Here is an 18,405-nt window from a genome sequence, read left to right as displayed (position 1 = left end):
AAAACTAAGAAACGTTCACACACTTGTCTCTGATTTTTTGGGCTTCGTTGGTTCTTGTCAATACTAGTGTTAACATATGGAAACATTTAGTGGTTTGCCCTTTAGTGCTCAAGTCACAGTTTTGGCCATCTTATCTTTTAATTTGACATTATTTGAAGATGAAAATACCTTTGCAGTAGTGTAATGCTATGGAGGAAGGAGAAAGTAAGCGGGATTATAAATCCACGTTTGGTGGTTATGACCTAAATCAGCTTTAAAGCGATCCTGGTTAAGGCCTTTGGTCCTAAAGCGGCTTCTTCAAATGCTCCAGAGACTCAGCTTGAGGCCGGACCAAGGAGACCAGGTTGTCCAGCAACCTTTACCAGAATCATCTTCTCCACTGGGAGCCCACTCACAAGCCCCAGAAGCTTCTGAATATCAGAAGGCGTGAAATAAGATGCTGTTCTCAATGATGTTTATGAGTCTTTCGTGATTTTATTGCAATCAAAACATCTTGATGAATTATATGACAATACCTAAATGATTCTGTGAATCACAAACCTGAGGAAAAGAACTGTGATATAGAAAGGTCTCAGATTGAAAAAATACAGACTACTTATTTCCAGAGGTTCTTATAAATATATTTTACGGTAATACTTAGATTAAAACTAACATGTTTCTAAACTTCAATTTGATGATCCACTGATTCCGTCATACAGTAAGCATGCACAATAACTGTAACTGCAAAGTCATGGTCTTCAGTTTCAGGCACACCGTTGAATGAAAAAGATTCAACACTATTGCATATATCACACAAGCAGCCACACTAACACACAGATCAGTCCTTCATTGTCATATATTAATGTGCTTGGAAAACATGAAATAAATATTGAAAGGACCACAACATTTCTGATCTTCCAAAGCGACACACTAAGGCACTGCTGCTCCTTAAGGAAATGGGTGAACTTCAAGAAAAAAAACATGTCCAGGCCACCGTATACAACTTATATTTTTCTTAAATAAAAATTTTTTGCGATTGTGACATTGTGACCTACTTTAAGTACATTAATCAAAAAAATTCATTGTTATGGGTCCTGTATAGGAGGTTTCAATAATTCTCATTATTCTAAATGGTGATTCTCATACTGTAATACAGTACGTAATATAAATAAAATAAGCATAAATTAAAGCCAGTACAACAAATTCTACAACATGGTACTTGTCAAATTAAGTATTACAAGAAAAAAATAAGCCTTATTTCCCCAATACAACACTGAGACATTGGGTAAATGTATGTGCTTACTTATAAAATAATGTCACAATGTAAAAATGTATTAAACATCAGCTCTCTTTGAGCGAAATATTGTCTTATTTCTGGTGGAGAGAAAGATGACCACAACATGTCCTTTTTCTGAGTTTCACCCAATTTAACTTTAAAAACTGTCCTAGTTACAACACCGCTGCAATCTGGTATGTTGTTGCACACATTTGATACTCTGCTTCCATTCCAATAACTTAACTTCTTTTTGTTTTAACAAGTCAGTCTGTAAATGTACTGAAATGTGCACCGCATATAAATTAATTAGGCTTTAAAATTAAAACATAAAATTGAAATGTAAAACATAAAAGAGAACTTTGGGTTTCTAGGCAGGATCGTGCACAGTGTCGCTGTTTAGACGGAGATAGAGCCCTCCCTGAAGTTGGTTTTCCCAATCAGAACGTTTAACAGAATGGCTTTTCGCTCTCTTCTTTCCTTCTGTGCCTTTTTAATGATGTCATCAAGTTGTGACTCATCCTGTCGCCCAACCAGGTAACCCTTGCCCCCATAGCCATCAGCTACGATGTGATAATCTGCAAGCAGAAAACAAGAAAAAAACGAATTCATACTTTTGTATCCAAATACATGTATAGAAGAAAGTCAAATGTCAGTGCTGCTGTATTCCTTGAGTGTACAACTGCTGGACACTATGCAATCCTATAATGTCACAGGTGCTACGGAAGACTCAACAATAAATTACTAAATAACAAAAATGGTAAATAACTGTGACCCAGACTTCTCTTTTAAAGCGATTTTACACGTAGTTGAACTGTACGGTACAACAACATTCAAGTAAATAATTTCCCTGGTTAGTAATATGACATCACAGGTCAAAGAACATACATGCAACAATATCCTTTTTCTGAAAAACATCTTGATCCACATATTTTTTTGAAGACTCGGGAGGTGTACTGTAAACTTCAAACTCGTGCTAAATCCTACATTTATGACAACATTTTGAAAATATTATTAGAGTAAACCATCTCACCTGTGAAGGCGAGACCACAGGCTACATTGCTCCCGAGCAAAGGCACTTGTTCTCTGGAGATCTGACTCCAGCAGGCATCATTTCCGACCAGAGCGATCACTGGTGTCTGACATGACGTGAAAAAACAGCTCATTTACAATCGTTCTGGCTTATATACTGCATTTATGCATTATGCACTTACAATATAAGTCTATGGGGACAATCACATAACATGCTTCATCTGCTGTTGATCGCATATGGAAAGGGTTAAAAATGTTATGATTTTTTAATTCATTTGTAAATAAATCAAATGTAATCCAAAACCCTATTACGCCCTGTCCTGTCTTTTAAATAGATATGTAAACTATTTATATGTGAGGTTTGGCCGTGTTTTCCCCACCTTGTGGCGTGTAAAGGTATCAAATTCAGCTACACTGTATCCAAGGGAACCATCACCGTAAATGATCCAAACCTGTAACACACACATCGCACCACGTGGGAAAAGCTGTTTCAATAACTGGGGCAAATGTCACTACAGTCAGGTCAGCTAGGTCCTCTGGTCAAACAGAGATCAATATCAAAGCATTCAATACAATTTAACTTCTTTACAGTCTTACCTCAGAGTCAGGTCGACAGAGCTTGGCCCCCAGAGCAAAACCTCCTCCAACACCCAGAGTCCCAAAAGCTCCTGGAGTGAATAGCAGAAAACAGAATCATCAATTCCTTCAAAACGGTGCTTTAGATGTTCACAAACAGGTCAAAAAATATCGATAGTCCTGCTAATCTGGGTCTAGCCAGCGCAGCGGGCCCCGCGGCCTCATGATATAAGCAGCACTGCCGACAAAATCTCCCCCGGCGGCCACTATGATGCTGTCCTCATTCAAAAGCTCATCCACCCGGTGCAGAACATTCAGAGGATTCAGATGCATCTCTGTCTTCTCATCTGCTTTGGCTCTGAGATAAACAAATAGGCAGCGAGATGAAACTAAAGGGAGTTATAGGTCATAGGTTTACACATTCAGTCTCCTGAGACAAAGCTGACATGCAAGCAAGAATAGAAAAGGTGGGGAAAGTTCACCTGTTAGTTTTCTCTTTGACGTAATCTCCTTCTTTCAGACTTTGAGGCCATTCCTCTGGGCATCTGTGTCCCTTGAGGGCTTTAGAGAGACGCAGGAGGAAAGAGCCAGCATCGCCTGAAACATTTGGAAAATAAATTGTCAGTGTAGAACCCCTTTTTTAGTAGTGTATATGTACTGTATGTATACACAGGTTATAACTTAAGTTATACAAATATGATGTAGCTGTAATCCGCTGAGCGGCTAAACTGGGAGTGCTGTATTTGTGACGCATCAAAAAGGACATCATACATACAAAAAACAGAAAGCTTTCCAATACTCCAATTATTACTCCACAAACATGTTGCAAAAATAAATTGCTGGTCAACAAAGAGTACACTTACTCCCCATTCACCCCCTCCTGACCCACAACAGGTGAGCAGGTGCCCGATAACCACTTCCTACATATCTCACGACCCCTCCCAAATCATGTGACGCATTTACCATTTCATGTCCACTACAGATGGATTTTGATTCTAGTTTATTTAGTGCAGAGCTTTTTAAACTTCAAAAGGTCCCAAAAGATGTCCCATGTGCTTTAAGACCACACATTTTATATACATATAATATACACAATAAAGTACAGTCTCTTTACAAAACATTGATCACAAGATTGTAAGTGTGTAATGTAAATGATGTGCCCAAATGATAAAATACTGTAGTAGAGTATACTATAATATTTACTATAGTAAACTGTAGTAAAATGTCAAGATACTCCGGTATAGGGTGTTCAATTAAGTATAGGCCTATTACAGTTAATGAATTAAAACTAGTTAGATACTATAGTTAATACTATAGTACAGAGAATTTTATTTTCATTAATGTATTATACATTATGTATTCAGGAAAGAAATTAAACTGCACTTCTTCACCTTGAATGGCCACTGTTGGTTTCCAGAACATGTCCGAGTTCTTCAATAGCTGACTTCTGTCTCTGTTAACTGCAATGATTTTACTCCGTCGGTTCAGCACCCTTCCATAACCCAATCTGAAGTCACACACTGTGCCTACAAACCAAAACAAATCATGTATTGACATCTAGAAAAAGAATAGCTTAGTTTTCTAAGCATTCCGAACAGTATAAAACCATAGAAAATAAAAAGACACTAGATGGCGCTGTTACTCACCTGCCAGCAGCACAAGATCAGCATCTTTCAAGGCATCTCTCCTGTTCTGTCTGATGTGCAGTAGACTGTTCTTTCCCAGCATGCCCCGAGACATCCCACCCAGGAAGCAAGGAATGCCTAAAGACTCTAGGGCCTTTCTGTAAGACACACATCCAAAAAGAGAGTTCAAACTTCAACCATGAGTTACATGTCCGGGTGCTATAAATCAATAATTGTTGCCGTTTTTGGCTCATGCTTACACAACTAAAGCATTATTCTATATGATCAATTTATTCAATACATACAGTAACTGTGTTGGTTGCATATGGAGCATAAAAACCCTTTGGACCTAAAGCAGTGGTTCTCGAACTGGGGGCCCCAAGATTGATCCAGGGGGACACGGAATTTGTATCATACTTTTCACGCAATCAAACACTAGAAAAATAACCAAAATTATTTATGTTTCAGCATTGTATAACTGAATATGTTTTTGGTTTCTTAAAATTCTAGTTTAGGATTATGCGACTTTATTTTGGGGAGGGTCGAAAATGCACTGTACAACAAGGAAAACGTTTGAGAACTACGGACCTAAAGGGATAGTTCACACCAAGATTTAAACTCTTTTTTTGTAAGAAAAATAAATATTTGTTCTGCAGAATACAAAAGAAGATATTTGTTGGTAGCCAAACAACACCGCCCCATTGACTTGGCCCCAAAATGATTTCTCAACATATTTTCTTTTCCACATAAAAATGAACCAGAAGTTTTGAACCACATGAGAATATAATTTTTTGAGAAATTTTTTTTTGAGTGTTATTTTATACTTCTAATGCCCTTTATTGCAAAGAAAAATAAATAGTAAGCAGGTCTAAAGTAGCAGAACGGGTTTTTTCACGATATGATTTAAAAAAATGTAAAGGTGTCAACCAGTATATGTCAATATTAAATGTTTAATGTTTACTGTTTAATGAAGGAGGGTTGTCTTTAAATATCTAGACTGGCACCACAAAGACAATAGGTTTAATATCCAGAAGGGGATTGATGAACTACTCCATGAACGAGTATGACACAAACTGGGTAAAGACAGAATGGCTAAATGACCTGACATCATCTGCAGGTGTAGGCGGCAAGGTTGCTTGGCTGCCCAACAGTATGACGGGTTTCTTGGCTCGGCTCACCAGTTCCACACATCTTTGAATCTGGAAATGAATGAAACAACTTGAATACCGAGTCATGTAAATAAGATCTAATCTGCTGTGTCTGAAGTAAAAGTCACAGCTTTCTAGATCATTTCATTCTGCCCTGTTATGGTTCATGTTAAAGATGATGAGAATCAAATGAGATCTAATGTGACGCAACCATAAAAGCAATTAATAATACATCTCAAATGGCCATTAAACGATTGACAGGTCTCACCTCATCCTCTGTGGCCTGCGGGATGTGAACGGGAAGTGGGGAGGGATCACGGTTTTCCCAAGCTCCAGCAAATAAGTTAGATAAGTGATTTTTAAGATACCTGGCGGATAACAAACAAAAACACTTTCAACGTAAAAGTGATTGCCTTTCCTTTAATAATGAAATAAAGCGTAAGAAAATTGGAGGAAATAAAAAGTGAGAAATGTTTTACCGTGCAGTGATTTTGCCCATAAGACCTTTGGGAGTGTTTTTAGGGGCAAACTCTTTTTCCACCACATGGAAAGGGTACAGCGTGTCTATGGGAAGCTCGATAAACACTGGGCCTGTGAAATTGTTATACACATCAAACTGTACTTATGCACACAGAGTCAGGTCATGTACTCTCTAAAAAGTGTGATTCACTATATCTTAACTTAAAAGTGACATGTTTCAATCACTCACAAAAATGATAAATGATTAAATGAAAAAATGGTCATTCGCAGCATTACCTGGTGTGCCAGACTGTGCCACGGCCAATGCTTTTCTCACAGTAGGAACGATTTCTCTCACTGTTCTCACTGAAGCACAGAACTTACAGAGGGGTTTAAAGAGAGACATCTGGTCAATATCCTTCAGGGCTCCTCTACCCTAAAAAACACAAAAATCGAATGTCAAGAGGAAGAGTGGTGGGTTATTCTTGTACAAATTGTAGATTTTCATATTTATAACAGATCACAAAACCATCACATATGACACACACTTAAAATATTACTGTTCGCTGTATTAACATAAACAATTAATGTCTTAAGCTAGGATCTCTTCTACGTTACACACACGACTCAACAGAATGTTCATATCAAATGTATTTTACAGTAAGATATACTATGTCTGCAACTTTTCAGCACCAATGAGAATTTATGGGATCAGATTGACAACACATTCTTAGGAGGACAATACTCACATATTTATATCCACATCCTAATTTTATTTAAAAAAAGGAGTTTTATGTTCTTGCCATAAAGATCATCAGAAGTTAGAATAGCTTCACAGATGTTTTATACATGGGTCTAAATAAATTGATAAAGTGATTTTGTGTCCATAGAAAGCACATTAAATATAAGTAAAATGTCTTTTTACTTACAACGTAAAGTTTCTTGGACAATAAAGTCACAATTTGGTTGAAATACTGTTACATTGTCATTCAGCGTAACACAATATGTACAAATTCAGAATTTTACTTATTAAAATATATAAAATAATTAGGGGAGCATTTACATTTTATTGTGCTTTAAATATGTAAAAAAGATTATTGACCATTGGCCGAATTTTTTTTTTTTACAAATCATTAGCATTTAGTGTGAAAGTAACTATTCTCTTTTTATATGTGATAAATAGATTTTTGTGATAAATAGACTTATTTATTTTATGCTTAAACCCTTTTTCGTCAAAAATATAAATTATTTTAGCAGTGCGGAATTTCATTTGAATATAATGATGATGATATAATGACATTCTTGTTCAGAGCAAGTCGAAACATTGAATGTCACAAGTATTCCGACAAATATAAAGTAACGACTTTATAATACAAGAATAAGTGTTCACAACATCATAATGCTAGCTAGCAGTTTACTTTTAATAGCTTATTGTTTGGCATCATACGTCTTCCAGAAGGAAATATTATGCGCAAACAATGGTGTCAGAGACTCCTCTATATTAAATTATGAGCGAAAGAATCCCTCCACAATAATTGATCATTAATGTCACTCAACACATCGTGTTAATATATACATGAGAATGCGATGTGCTTGTTACACTGAAAGGTTTGATAGATAAGTATACTGTAAGCTCTTGACCGGGCAAGTAGAAACAAAGCATGTCATTTTATTCTTAAGAAAAAATGAAGCAAACATTGAAGTTTCTTCTTTAGCTCCGTTCCTTAAGCTTCATCCCTGTACACCTGTTCTTCTGTTCATACTGAAATGAGATCATTTGCTTTGTTATTTTCTTTCTAGTGCGTTTCTTCTCTTCAACATGCTTCGTAAGATCCCGGGTAGAGCGGTTCAATAATAATATAAAAGTAATTGCTGACTTATTTGCTCTCTGTGTGTACACTTGTACTGGGCGGGAGGAACCAGGAGAGTTAAGATAAGCCTTGAGGTGAGGTGATGAATACACATCCAGTTTACTGTGTCAGAGATACATGGAGATAAAACCCTGTAATTTCATCACTACCACAATCTCATGAGTGCAGAGAAAGCATGTTAAGCATTCTTATACACACAGTTGTTGACAGACTCAATATTAAACTCACAACTTGCGCATGAAATGTTATATTCAAGTTTTAGAATTAAATTCATAAAATGATTTCTACTTTCAGAGCCTCACTGTTGCGGTCAGGGGGTTACCTCTGTGACGGACAGTTACCTGATATAATCTCACACCAATAGCGATATGAGGAACAGATAAGGCAGAGGTGTTCCAGCACGCCAGGCTGAGCAGAGAGTATGTAAAGTGCACCTTGAAGTAACTTTCTGACCTGCAGTAGAGTAGCAGCTGCACCACCGATAAGAAGCAGAGGAGATTCGGCCATCTGAGCGTTCTTCACCGCAGTGACAGTGTTGGTCAGTCCAGGTCCGGCCGTGACTGCAGCCACACCCACTGTGCCTACAGGGGCAAAACACTAGATTATCACCATCTAACATCCTCATGCAACACGAAGGACCCTCTTGCTTTCTTAGATTTGTTCTTACCGGAAAGTCTTGCCACGGCATCGGCTGCAAACACAGCCGTGGCCTCGTGCCGCGTGTCGACGATGCGGATGCCCAGTTTCTCACAGGCCACCAGGATGGGCGAGATGTGTCCTCCCACCAACGTAAAGACGAATTTGACCCCGTGAGCCCGCAGGACCTCCGCCACGTTCTCTCCTCCATGCCGGGGACTCTTACTTTCTGTCTGGGTGTCACAGACGTTGACAGTTAGAATAACATTCCCTGGTGTATAATGCAACAATCTTTGTCACTGCGAGGGGAGGAGAATACGCCTCAAGAGAATAGAATAATAGACACATTGTCGGATTGTGGGAGTGGTGTTTCCCTGTCCTGATTTATGGATATCTGCCAAAACAGGTGTTCTGCACGAACGTGTTTACATGCAATGTTGCAGTAAAAACTTGCAGTGTTGGCAATACAACAAGAATGCTTAAGTGTCAAATAGGCGCATGAGATCAAAGACAGCAAGGCTTGTGATGCAGTGAGCTGCGCGTGCACACCTGTCACCAGTGGCGGCTGGTGAAAAATATTTTAGGTGGGGCTGTTTGTGTGTGTGTGTGGGCATCTGGGGGGATCCTCCCCCAGAAATTTTTTAATTTCATAGATGTGATTTCCTGCATTCTGGTGCATTTTAGTCCATGTCCCTTGCCTATACCAATAAAAGAACTCAAACCAGTCAATACCAATGGTCTAAAAAGACAATATTAATTGAACTGCCATGTAGAAATCAAGTCTCACAGGTAATGATAATGAACAAGTTACATCGCTCAGTGTCCAGATAGGAAAAAGTGAACAAAAAAAAAACAAAGCAAGCATAGTTACATTACTATTAAGATCAATATTTTAATGGCAAATGTGTGTGAAATGTGGTGTGGTGAGTGAGAGAGAGACTGAGTGAGTAAGAGAATGATAGCGTGTGTGTGTGTCTTTCAAAGTGAGTGAGTTGGAGAGATAGATGGAGGATGAGTGTGTGTGTGTGTGTGTGTGTGTGTGTGTGTGTGTGAGAGAGAGAGAGAGAGAGAAAAAGAGAGAGTAAAGAGTAGAGAGAGACTAAGATATGGTGTCTGTGACAGACTTGTGTATGAGAGAGGTAGATGGAGTGAATGCGGGAGGGTGTGTGTGTGTGTGTGTGTGTGTGTGAGAGAGAGAGAGGTAGATGGAGTGAATGCGGGAGGGTGTGTGTGTGTGTGTGTGTGTGAGAGAGAGAGAGAGGTAGATGGAGTGAATGCGGGAGGGTGTGTGTGTGTGTGTGTGAGAGAGAGAGAGGTAGATGGAGTGAATGCGGGGGGGTGTGTGTGTGTGTGTGAGAGAGAGAGAGGTAGATGGAGTGAATGCGGGAGGGTGTGTGTGTGTGTGTGTGTGAGAGAGAGAGAGGTAGATTGAGTGAATGCGGGGGGTGTGTGTGTGTGTGTGTGTGAGAGAGAGAGAGGTAGATGGAGTGAATGCGGGGGGGGTGTGTGTGTGTGTGTGAGAGAGAGAGAGGTAGATGGAGTGAATGCGGGAGGGTGTGTGTGTGTGTGTGTGTGAGAGAGAGAGAGGTAGATTGAGTGAATGCGGGGGGTGTGTGTGTGTGTGTGTGTGTGTGTGAGAGAGAGAGGTAGATGGAGTGAATGCGGGGGGTGTGTGTGTGTGTGTGTGTGTGTGAGAGAGAGGTAGATGGAGTGAATGCGGGGGGGGGGTGAGTGAGTGAAGGGGATGGAGAACTCTTATTTGTACAGGAACTTTGCTCGTCTATCTTTCTGAGTGGCAAATCTCTCAATGACCCTTGTGTTGAAATCTGGAATGTCCCGTGTGAGTTTCTTCTCTATAGAGAGTATAGCCAGAGCGTTGAGGCGATCTTGTGCCATAGTGTTCCTAAGGAACGTTTTGATCCTCTTTAAAGTAGAGAAGCACCTCTCTGATTCTGCTGTTGTCATTGGTGTGGTGATGAGGATCTTGAGAAGACTTACAGTTTCAGTGAATGTGTCTTGAAGGTTATTTTCCATTACAACCTGAAAGAGAGCCAGTGCACCACTGCAACCCTGGAAGTCCTCATTTTCATAGATAAGGGACAGTTCTGTTTTAAGTCTGGCTTTGTCCAACATGGGATAGGCTTCCACCGTGGTTCCTAGTGCTGAATCTGGGAACTTTCTGCTGTGTTGTGGGAACAAGTCTCCTTGCAACAGAGTGGCACTGATGAGATGATTGGTGAAAGAAAACCTCTCCTTGGCATGGCTCATAATGGTATCACACACCTATGAAATTAGACATAATTGTAGAAGAGTAAGCACAGAAAACATTAAGTTTTCACATTTCTCAGTTCAACAATACAATAAAATCAGCATATTCATAGCAGTTACAATTTTGTTATGAGCAAGTAAGTTTTATTAATTACAATACAGACACTAGCTCTCACTCACTCGCTCGCTCTATTGGCGGTCTCTATCACTCTCTCTCTCGCTTACTCACACATACACACCATATAGCACTAATTAATAAAATCACAAATGTGAAAAAAAAGTAGATAAATATGTCTAATAATGACAATTCAGAATACAAAAATGTGCAAACAAACACAAATACATATAGGCTATAGAATACAGAAACAGAATTTCTGTTACTGCTTACCTCTATTGCCAGATGCTGTTGCGTTTCTTCTCCCATTGCCCTCCTTCTCTTCGGGGGTGGTTCCTGTACGGGTCCCCTATACTCCTCATCCTCAACTAGAGAAGGAACGGAGTCCCTGATCCAAAATAAGTTTCACAAGTCACTGTCCACCCTGAAATTACTGTATCAGAAACCAACTTGCTGGAGATATAAACATAATTTTAATAAAACTGTATTAAAATATGTGCTATTGCTGTGTTGGGCCTAGTCAATGTTATCTAGATTCATCACAAATAAATTCACTAGTCTAACATGGTGGCGAAATTGTAATATTTATGATAGGTTCTGTTGTGCTAAGCCATGTGGATTTATGTTTTTATTGTTTAGGCTGCATAAGCATGTTTTTAGCCAATATGCAAAATCATAGCCTACCTGATCACCTGTATGCTGTGAGTGAACCTCTGGGTGATCCCTGCGATGAAGACAGAGTCTATGTTCCTCTTCTGCAGATGGTTAAACAGCATGTCTACATGTGGCATGATTTTGTGGAATAACGCCAGGATGAAACAGAAAACCTCATCTTCCAACATTCTCATACAACCCCCGGCCTCTCTCTTCGATATGGCATCAAAGTCTCCTCTGTCTCGAATGGTTTGGAAGCACTTAACCAGTTCATCTTTGTGCTCGTAAACTGTGTTAACAGCACGACTGTGGAAGTTCCATCGCGTTGTTGAAGCACCTGGAAGTCTGTGTGCCACCACTTCATCCAGCACTGCCGTTCGTTTGAATGACTTGGAAAAAAATGTAGAAAACCCCCCAATGTCTGAAAAAAACTGCCCGATCTTTGGGATGTGGGATGTTGCCTGCTGCATAATGAGGTTCAACTGATGCGCATAACAGTGAACGTAGTATGCACTCCCGTAGACGTCTTGCACTATACGCTGCACTCCACCTGTAGCACCCCTCATCACTGCGGCACCATCATAGGCCTGGGCAATTAATTTTCTCTCTTGTCCCGCAGGAAGGATGGTGCTCAGCCTTTCCAATAATGCAGTGGCAATCGTATCAGCGGTCGCATTTGGAAGCGCGATAAACTCAAAAAAACGTTGTTGAATGTTGTTGTGGCCATCTATGTACCGTAGCACAAGCACAAGCTGACAATGAGTGCAGATGTCGGTTGTCTCGTCTGCCTGAATGGCAATATAGTCCGACTGTTTCACCTCTTCCAGAATGCGGTCTCTGAGAACTGACAACACGCAGTCTAACAGTTCATTTTGCACGGTCTTCGAAGTGCCTTTAAAAACAGTGGCGTTCTCCAGGTGCACCTCCAACTCACAGTCGATTGAGGCCATAAGATCAATTAGACCCAGGAAAATGCCAGGGTTTTCTGATGCGTCACTCTCATCGTGACCACGCAAAGCAAGTTCAAAGGCACCACAACATTTCACGGCATCAATGATCTTTGACAAAATATGCCGATTCCTGTCCACCTCCTCGTTGTGCCTTCTTATGGCAATGCGGTGTCCCTCATCTAGCTGTGTGGCTATACTAATTCGGCCTAGCATGGCTAGCTTCACAGAGTTGTACATATGCACTCTTGCCCGTTCATGTTTCTTAATGCGTTCTGACATATGTTCAGGTCTGTCACCCCTGTCTGTGTCCACCAGCTATCACAAGCACTTGTTTTAAACAGTAAGCAAGGGAAGCAAAAGATTGCATTGGCGTAACCACAGCTAGTAAGCCAAACCTTTCGATCGAACCAACCTCGGGAAAAGGTTCTCTTGTAGGTTTTCTCCTTTTCTCGCGCCTTTTGCGTTATATTCACTTCTGGCTTGTCTGGTCCGAGTTCTTTTACAATTAGTTTTTCCGCTAATGTTCTTCTTTCGAATGGATACAGGTGTAGAGATTTTACTGAATTTGGGGCAAGATTAACTCCCACGACTACATTATTGATATTCAACGTCGCCGGCGCCGCCATACTGCACTCGCACTCCGCTCTGAGGTAAAAGGTAAAAAGTGGTGCACTGCTCTAATCTTGGTTAGGGATGTGCACATCGATGCTATAGTATCGATATATCGATACTCGAAAGCTACTGTTTAGGTATCGATATTTCATATAAAGTATCGATATCTTAATTAAGGCATGACTAAATGTTATCAAAGCTGTGCAGTGTTTATGTCAATCGGTGACGGTGTTTATAATGTTAAAACTTTCCAGCCGGCTGTGCGTGCGTGCGTGCAGTCTGTAGCGCGATGACGTAGTGGACTTTACCCATACGTAATTGATGTCATACCCGCATGCACTGCGGGTGTATTTTGATGGTGCAGCGCGAGTTGTGTGGTCACGTGGACGACGCATTCATTTTAAACAGAGCGGCACGATGGCAGAGAGGAAAAGTAGCGTGGTGTGGTGCTATTTTTCTACAATATTGCACGATGCAATATATGTGATAAAAAAGTGGCACACAGCAATAATACTAGCAACCTTTTTAAACATTTACAAACGACACACCCTGAAACTTATAAAGAGGTTGAACGAAACCAAGCTGCCCGTGCCCAGTCTTCCTCTGCCCAGTCTTCATCTGTCCGACAAAAGACGTTACAGGAGACTTTCCAGGGAGGCAAAAAGTATCCAGGTACAAAGAGCTGGTCATTAGTTAACCTATTACGTGTAATCCCTTGTCACTTGGTACAAATAGGCAAATAAAAATAAGTGTGTTTGTGCGCGCACACAAATGAAAGTTTGCGATAGGAAACTTCAGTACAGTTCAGTAATAGTTCTGTACAGTAAGTGTAACAGTTTGTCATGAAACTGCTCCGAGACTTAGAGGTGAGATCCACTTGCAGCTTTATTAGGGGGTAATCCGAAGGCGTAATCCAAATAACGGGCAGGGGTCATACACAGGCAGGCAGTTCAAACAAAGCAACAAACCAAACAAAGAGACAAACCAAAACAAGCAGGGACCAGAGGCAAAAGGGTAATCAGGGAACAAGGCACAAATCCAGAAGACAGGGAATAGACACAGGTAACGCTCAGAAATGCAGACAGGCTAACAAGACTTCGCAGTGAGTGAATAAGTGCACATGGTATATATAGAGTGAATGTGAATGATATGCAGGTGTGTGTGAAATCAGTGCTGATGAGTCCGGGTAGTGCGTTATGGGAAATGTAGTCTGTGAGTGAATGATAAGTTTGATGTGGAGTGCCCTCTGGTGGTTTTCAAGGGCACTCCAGCTGGTGACCGTTACACAGTTCAAGAAAAATGGCCTGTTTAAAATGACAGTGAAAAAATGCACAGTTAATGTTTTTAGGATTTACGTTATTTCATCATAATTTTTGGAAGAATGTGGTTTAAACATTTAAATTTTTTGTTAAATTAACCTTTTATAATAAATATGTTATTAATGGCCAGTACAAGTCGTAATTTGTCTTTAATTGTAATTATATTCTATTATAAAAATGAAAAATTCTCATACACTTTAAAAATGATAGCAGTATCGGTATCGGTATCAGTATCGCTTAAATTTAAAGAAAAAATATCGGTATCGTATCGCATCAAAAAAATGTGGTATCGCCCATCACTAATCTTGGTACTACAGGCGATATTTTCAGAGCCCCTAAACCTTAAAATTACACGACGATGATTGGCGAAATATAAACTTTTTTGCGTAGCAACCGGGGAACCATTGGCTTAAATTCCAGCACTGTAGGGCTGAGCGAACTGGAGCCCAGGGAAGACAGCCTATTGGCTACTACTACTACACCAACATCCAAATATCATTCTGGAGAGTTCTAAACACATTCTAGAGTAAAACCATTAATATCATGTAATTAACACAGATTATTTTTCAAAATGAGAGATTATTAAAAGATTTTTTTTTTTAAATACAAATAAAAAACTGGCAGGGAGGTCGGCACCCCAGCGCCCTCTATGGGCGAGCCGCTGCTGGTGGAGCGGCATGAATATGACGATGATCTGCATCATTCAAATTCACTCGATGCAATTTAAAAAACAACGGAAGCAACGGTCAACTGTACACTTCGCTTCACGACCAGCATCAGAAGAGATCGTCTTTCACCTTTCGCAGAAACTTGCTTACAGGAAGGATGCCATTGAAATGCAAAGAACCGTCTGACAAAGAGACTTGTATAATACATCCGCGGAGTCGGCTCAGGTAACCTGAAAAATCTCATTTTATTAATAATGCACCACCACATTTAACCAAAATCTTGTGTTTTTTGGGGTCGGGGTACAAATCATTTGTATTAATGCTTATTTGAGGAGGTTAAATCATGAAAGGCATTCATTCCTTCCACTGGAAAAGGGCCCTGGACTTTTTGTTACTAGAAATATCTTTGCATATGAAGGAAAATGTGAAAACAAAATCATAAAGGAATTTAATTTGAGTTAAACTCCCTCTTTTGAACAATCGATTAATCGATAATCGTGTTTTTATATACGCTTTAAGATAAACCGTGTGCAATTTCAATACTTGAATCCATTGTAGAGTATTTTCTCCATATATTTACCAAAGACGGTTTAAAAAATGCTGTTTGAAACTGCCTCTGTTTACAACTTCATGTGAGGCATAGATGTGGATGGTGCATATACTACATACAGTATATAACCATCACTGATGTTTCAGCTCTGCTTCTGCAACACCAGCACACGCTGCTCACACGTCAAATGAAGCATCTATGTATACAGTACAAATGTTACATTTCAGCCTTTTTAAGGCATGAATAAATCATAATCACAGCAAAAAACCTTTTACAGATGCTATTTCAGTGCTAAAAGATGAGTGACACAACGACACATTATTGAATGCGGTGGGACTTTGAGTGAATTAGCTAACCAAGCAACATACAATAGATTTTGTGTTTCAAAGCCTTTTTTTTTTCCGCAGAAATGTATACCTGCTGTTCATGATCATCCTTACATCTTTCAACTTGTTTGCCATCCCTTTGGACATGGCCTTTTCTGAGGATATCCACAAAAGCTCACACAAGATTTGGTTATCTTTAAATGTCATCTCAGACATAGTGTTCTGTTTTGACATCTTGATAAACTTTCGAATGGGATTCTTCAAGGAACATGGTCAGGTAGGAAACCAGCCGTAACAGCGTTCTGGGTGAAAAACAAGAAACGAAATGAAAACTAAACCTTTGCATTAGCCAGATTACTGATGAACGCCTTAATAATGCCAATCACACATTTTTAGAAATAGTCCAGTTTAACTGATGACAACAACGTAAATATGATTATCTTACTTAGCTGCACCTGTCTATGTTTTTATATTCAAAACAGATTTTCAGTCCGCACTTTTTTGTTCCGTCTAGGTGCTCGTTCTTGATCCTCAGCTGATAAAGAAAGACTATCTAAGCTCGTGGTTTGTTCCAGACCTGCTGGCTGCGTTTCCGGCGGATGTCTTCATCATAATTTTGGTGAGTTTGCTTATTCGGCCTTATTAATATCAGTCACATTGATGATATCAACTATTCGACGTCTTACTATAAAACCATATTTGATTTGTTTCAGGAAAACTATCACGTTGACACGAGCTCGCTGATGGCCTCAAAGATCATGAGGATCCTCATGTTTGTGAGGATTCTGAGCATGATACGTCTGCTCCGTGTCCCGAAACTCACCAGGTTTTTCTTGGAACTTGAAGAAGTAAGGAATAGCCAGTTTCTTGCATACAAAAGTAGACATTTTTGTTGTTGTATGGAGTGTGATTGTAATGGTTGCATGGTGTTTTCGTACGTGCTTGTAGGATTTACACATCCAGCTTGTAGCAGTGAGAAGACTCTTTAGAACCTTGTTTGTTGCAGTGGTGCTGTTTCTTATTATGCACTGGAACGCCTGCATCCAGTTTTTCCTCTCCGGGCTGGGTGAATTTCCACCTGATAGCTGGGTCACACAAGAACACCTCCTGGTAAATGGTACATGGTTTTTAATATGGTGAGAAGTCACGTGAATTGAATGCCTGTTTTATTCTTTTTTTGACACATTACGTAGAATGCCTCAATTGGAGAGAAGTACTCATCTTCTTTCTTTCGTGCATTCTGCCAAATGACCGGGACACTATGTGGAGCTTCTGACCCTCCGACACGTACGTCACACTTCCAACATGCATTCGAAATACTTAAATTCAGCGATGCTTGCATTTAGGCGAACTCAGGGCTTTGACCAAATCCTTAACAATAAAACTTACCACAACCTAGTAAAAGCAAGCAGCACTCAAAAAGGATGTAAAAAGATGCAATAATGGCGTTTGCATGGATGTGTTTCTCTGATTTGTAGGTATTGAAGAACAATGGGCCGCCATCATAAGTACTGTGATTGGCCAATCGATGTTTATTGCACTTGTTGCATGGCAGATAGCAACATTTGCAGCTAGCAATGCGAACGTAAAAGAGGTGCTCTTTTGTAACATTTGCTCATTTTTATTAAATGAACTGAAGGTACGTCAGATAATATAATGGCATATTTGATATGTTACATCTGTAGCTGAAAAACTTCGAACATCTGCCCAAGGCATTGCGCAAGCGTGCCATTGCAGGCTACAGATGGCAACAGAAAAGGAGCTGTCTTGGCCTCCTGCAAGAATCGCTAAAAAAGGTTTGTCAAATTGAGAAAGTTAGATTTTTTAAAATATGAACTGATGTGTGCAGTTATACCATTTTGTCAAATGTTGTCACTGACCGATCAAAAGAGTGTAAATGTGTATACCTTCTAAACGTTTATTTTGTTCATGTGTAGGAGCAAATTAGCATATTCATGAGCTCAAAGCTAAAAGACATTCATGTTTCGTACTGTAGGATGTTATGAAAGTCATGTGCCCAAACTTGATGAAGGGATGGCTGTTTGCTAGTGGCGATGTCACGCTGATCGAGGCCGTTCTGATGAAGCTGGAGTGCGAAATCTTCCAGACAGGCGACATCATCATCCAACGGAACGGTCCTGCTGACAGGATGTTCTTCATCGAGCGTGGACGGGTACACGAGGAGATCAAGTCTTTCCAGCAGGAGCTCTTGTCTGGAGAGTACTTTGGAGGTGGTGTATGAGAAACTTGCTTTAATTCAGTTTGAACTTTACAGAGACACACATCATATCATTTTTACCAAGAACTTCCTACTTTTGACAGGAAGCTGGTAGAATGTGTGAAA

At 39.9% G+C, this 18,405-nt stretch overlaps 1 protein-coding gene across 1 annotated transcript; it reads right to left on the bottom strand.

Moving 5' to 3' along the window:
* Nucleotides 1-1,651: 1,651 nt before the first annotated feature.
* On the bottom strand, nt 1,652-17,611 carry LOC306903151 (2-hydroxyacyl-CoA lyase 2-like; the record flags this gene model as incomplete). Its single annotated transcript, XM_079472114.1, has 15 exons — nt 1,652-1,830; nt 2,286-2,391; nt 2,665-2,736; nt 2,882-2,952; nt 3,049-3,218; nt 3,343-3,457; nt 4,252-4,386; nt 4,507-4,643; nt 5,587-5,684; nt 5,902-6,001; nt 6,113-6,224; nt 6,390-6,528; nt 8,417-8,544; nt 8,631-8,832; nt 17,603-17,611. The coding sequence occupies 15 exons, from the start codon at nt 17,609-17,611 to the stop codon at nt 1,652-1,654; spliced, it is 1,773 nt and encodes a 590-aa protein (XP_079328240.1).
* Nucleotides 17,612-18,405: the final 794 nt, after the last annotated feature.

This window comes from Barbatula barbatula (genome assembly GCF_947034865.1).
Source record: "Barbatula barbatula genome assembly, chromosome: 2".
In the NCBI taxonomy this organism is placed as follows: domain Eukaryota; kingdom Metazoa; phylum Chordata; class Actinopteri; order Cypriniformes; family Nemacheilidae; genus Barbatula; species Barbatula barbatula.
This window is presented reverse-complemented; position numbering and strand designations above follow the sequence as displayed.